The sequence below is a fragment of the Morone saxatilis genome, unplaced genomic scaffold (genome assembly GCF_004916995.1).
Source record: "Morone saxatilis isolate NCDOM2014 unplaced genomic scaffold, NCSU_SB_2.0 Contig23, whole genome shotgun sequence".
Taxonomy (NCBI): domain Eukaryota; kingdom Metazoa; phylum Chordata; class Actinopteri; family Moronidae; genus Morone; species Morone saxatilis.
Genome location: NW_023339796.1, coordinates 87,166 through 88,447, shown reverse-complemented (window position 1 = coordinate 88,447; position 1,282 = coordinate 87,166). Strand labels below are relative to the sequence as shown.

General features: G+C 40.7%; 1 protein-coding gene across 1 annotated transcript in view; it reads right to left on the bottom strand.

The window, feature by feature from the left end:
• wdr33 (WD repeat domain 33) overlaps window positions 1–530 on the bottom strand; it is a gene marked incomplete at both ends in the record, with an annotated part of 5,215 nt that extends 4,685 nt beyond the window's left edge. Inside the window, 2 exon segments of the mRNA XM_035671047.1 lie at window positions 204–330; window positions 433–530. Of these exon segments, the coding sequence (XP_035526940.1) occupies window positions 204–330; window positions 433–530 (225 nt within the window).
• Window positions 531–1,282: the final 752 nt, after the last annotated feature.

Sequence of the window (1,282 nt, the reverse complement as noted above, 5' to 3'; positions counted from 1 at the left end):
TGTGTACTTTATAGAAATATATATTAACTTGTGTATATGCTGTAAGTAAGCAGAGATTGAAGTGGCTCAAATAGACATCAGAAAGAATGAGAACTAAATCTTAAAACGACATCCTGGACTAGGATCCAGAACTGGGATCCAGGACTAGGATCCAGGACTAGGATCTGATCAGAGGTCAGTTTTTAACTTCCTGATGAACTCACAGTGTCGCCAGACTCTGTCCGGTCTTCGGGTCCCAGAATTTGATTGGCTGCTGGCTGTCTTTACTGCCAGAGACCACCAGACCTTTGGTGGGATGCCAGTCGACACACTTCACATCAGCACCGTGACCTACAGACAGACAGAACAAATGATTATTGATTATTAGAAATGTTGCTCCCGTTTCCTCTTTTGAAATCTACAGAAACAGAATCTGGATTTGTGGGTCCGTACCTCTCAGGATTCTCTCCTCGTGGCAGCGCAGGAAGTCCCAGATACGAACCGTCCCGTCGTCGGAGCAGGTCGCAAACTTATTGTCTGTGGGAGAGAAACTGCAGACAGAGGAAGACCATGAGATCTGATCAAAAGCTCCAGCACATGATTTATAATCACTAACATTTAATGATCATTTATATTGATTGATCTCACTAAAGAGTGACAGTGTGACACTCATGTCTGTGATTATTGATTATTGACTGCAGTTGAATAAAAACCTCATGTAGATTTTGATTTAAACAACTCACTCTGAACAGTTTTTAAGAGTTCGAGGAGCTGAAATTATTGCTTGTGTTTATTTGTTTATTCGGCCATTTTGAATATAGTGGTCATTTTTGGCCGTTGGCGCGTTGTATTTTAACGGACTCCTCCGAGGGGATTGATCGTAGCTACGATATTCTGATACTGAACGTGATTGAACTTTGTTGAGTGTAATGAGGCCTCTGATGTAGGTTATTGTTTTGGTAAAGTTTTCCTAAAATAAGGGAAAAAAACCTCAATATATGACCTTCTAATACGATACACAGCTGTATGTGATAGGAACTCGTCTCCAGCCCAACATACAGTCATACTCATAGCGCCACCTGCTGGCAACAGCAAGTAATCCTTTGTGATATTTTCTGCTGTGGTCCACACATGATGCTGGCACAACGCAACCACAGCACGCCCGACGAGCGTGGACTGCAAAGGCTTGATCACCGCTGTGCTTTTATTATTACTGTTGTTATTGTTATTATTAGTTATTGTTGTTGTTATTATTACTGTTGTTATTATTAGTTATTGTTGTAGTTATTATTAATGTAGTTAT